General features: G+C 32.1%; 1 protein-coding gene across 1 annotated transcript in view; it reads right to left on the reverse strand.

Moving 5' to 3' along the window:
- LOC106101778 (aspartate--tRNA ligase, cytoplasmic) overlaps positions 1 to 1,506 on the reverse strand; it is a 10,263-nt gene that overhangs the window by 2,545 nt on the left and 6,212 nt on the right. The window contains exons 8-9 of the mRNA XM_013281114.1: positions 1,398 to 1,504; positions 435 to 636 (exon numbers count right to left, since the gene is read on the reverse strand). Of these exons, the coding sequence (XP_013136568.1) occupies positions 435 to 636; positions 1,398 to 1,504 (309 nt within the window). The remainder of the gene's footprint in view (positions 1 to 434; positions 637 to 1,397; positions 1,505 to 1,506) is intronic.

Genomic DNA, 1,506 nt, shown 5'->3' on the forward strand with positions numbered 1-1,506 from the left:
TCAAAACCTTATAATGCCCTACCTTAAAATACCAAAAACTAAGATAAATGATACATAGATAGCTAAAACTTTGCCTTGAGATCTAATTACATAGTTTTTCATAACCCTGTTTAGACGTTTTTTTAATTTGAAATGATAAAAAATACGCTGTAGAAAATTCAAACAAGGTGCTAAAGAGATAAAACCGTTATTACACTAAAATTTAAAAGCAGAGTTATTATTAATAATAATGACAAGAAAGTATAATATTATAAATAATAATAATAAAGTAGTCGATGCCTACACCAAATTATTTACGTAAGTTGAGCCGTATTTTATGAACTTACTAATATTATAAATGCGAAAGTTTGAAAAAAAAAACATACATTGTTTGTTAAAGTTAAAAACCTAAACTGCTGAACGAATCTCGATGAAATTTGTCATAGATGTAGAAGATAGTCTGGAAGAAGACTTAGGCTATTTTTATATTCCACACGTACGGAGTCGGGAAAGCTATAAGTTAAGATGTTTGTGGTGTGACCTGCTTCTTTGAGCATTTGCACAGCCTGAGGGAACTCCAGACGCAGCGGCGGCTCCAGGAACTTGAAGGGCTCCACTCGGAACTGTTGTCCGACCACCGCGATCTCACGCGCGTACCTACAAGTTGGCACACCGATTAAAACATTACTCTTGGTAGAAATGTGCCAAATCGTGAATGTGAACTACAAAAAGATTTAAAAAATCAAAGGTGACTTAGGAGCGCTTTACTATCCGACAGATGTGGACTTTTTATTTTTTTTTCTATTTAATACTTTTTGCACAAATATTACTAAAACTAAGCTATTAAAAATCAATAAAAGCAAGTAGTTTAGTGGAAGCTATAGTTAAAACGTCCAATCATTTGAGAATTCGGTACAGTTTTTTTTATACACTTGCTAATTATGTATGTGCTTTTTGTATTCATTATTCTGTTGTTCTATGTCATAGCATGTATTTTTTTTTATTCTCTCAATCTTTTATCTGCTATTACTATGTTATTTTATGTTGTGATCGGATTAAATGAGTTATTATTATTATTATTACATATTTAAATGTAATATTTTTGTTTTCAATTCGGATAAAAATCGCTCTCTAATCTATACTAATATTATAAAGATGAACGACATATATTTTTAGATTTTTGTATGTATTGAAATAACTCAAAAACTACTGGGCCGATTTTAAAAATTCTTTCACCGTTCGAAAGGTAATTTATCTGTTAGTAACATGGGCTATTTATTATTATATTTTTACTTTCACGCGGGCGAAGTCGCGTGCAACAGCTAGTCTAAGGGAGTACTAAATCAACATTATTTTTTTATATCTTAAAGAGATTTCTGGTCTAAATGATTGCTTTTAATAAATAGAATAATACTAACTGTTCCTGCAGGCCTCTGAATATTTCAGTGAATGTTTCAGCGATGGTGTCGACGACCTCGTGGTAGTGGTGCTTGAAGGCCATCTCGAGGTCCAGACCCACGAACTCCG

Source organism: Papilio polytes, unplaced genomic scaffold (genome assembly GCF_000836215.1).
Source record: "Papilio polytes unplaced genomic scaffold, Ppol_1.0 DF823935.1, whole genome shotgun sequence".
Classification (NCBI taxonomy): Eukaryota; Metazoa; Arthropoda; class Insecta; order Lepidoptera; family Papilionidae; genus Papilio; species Papilio polytes.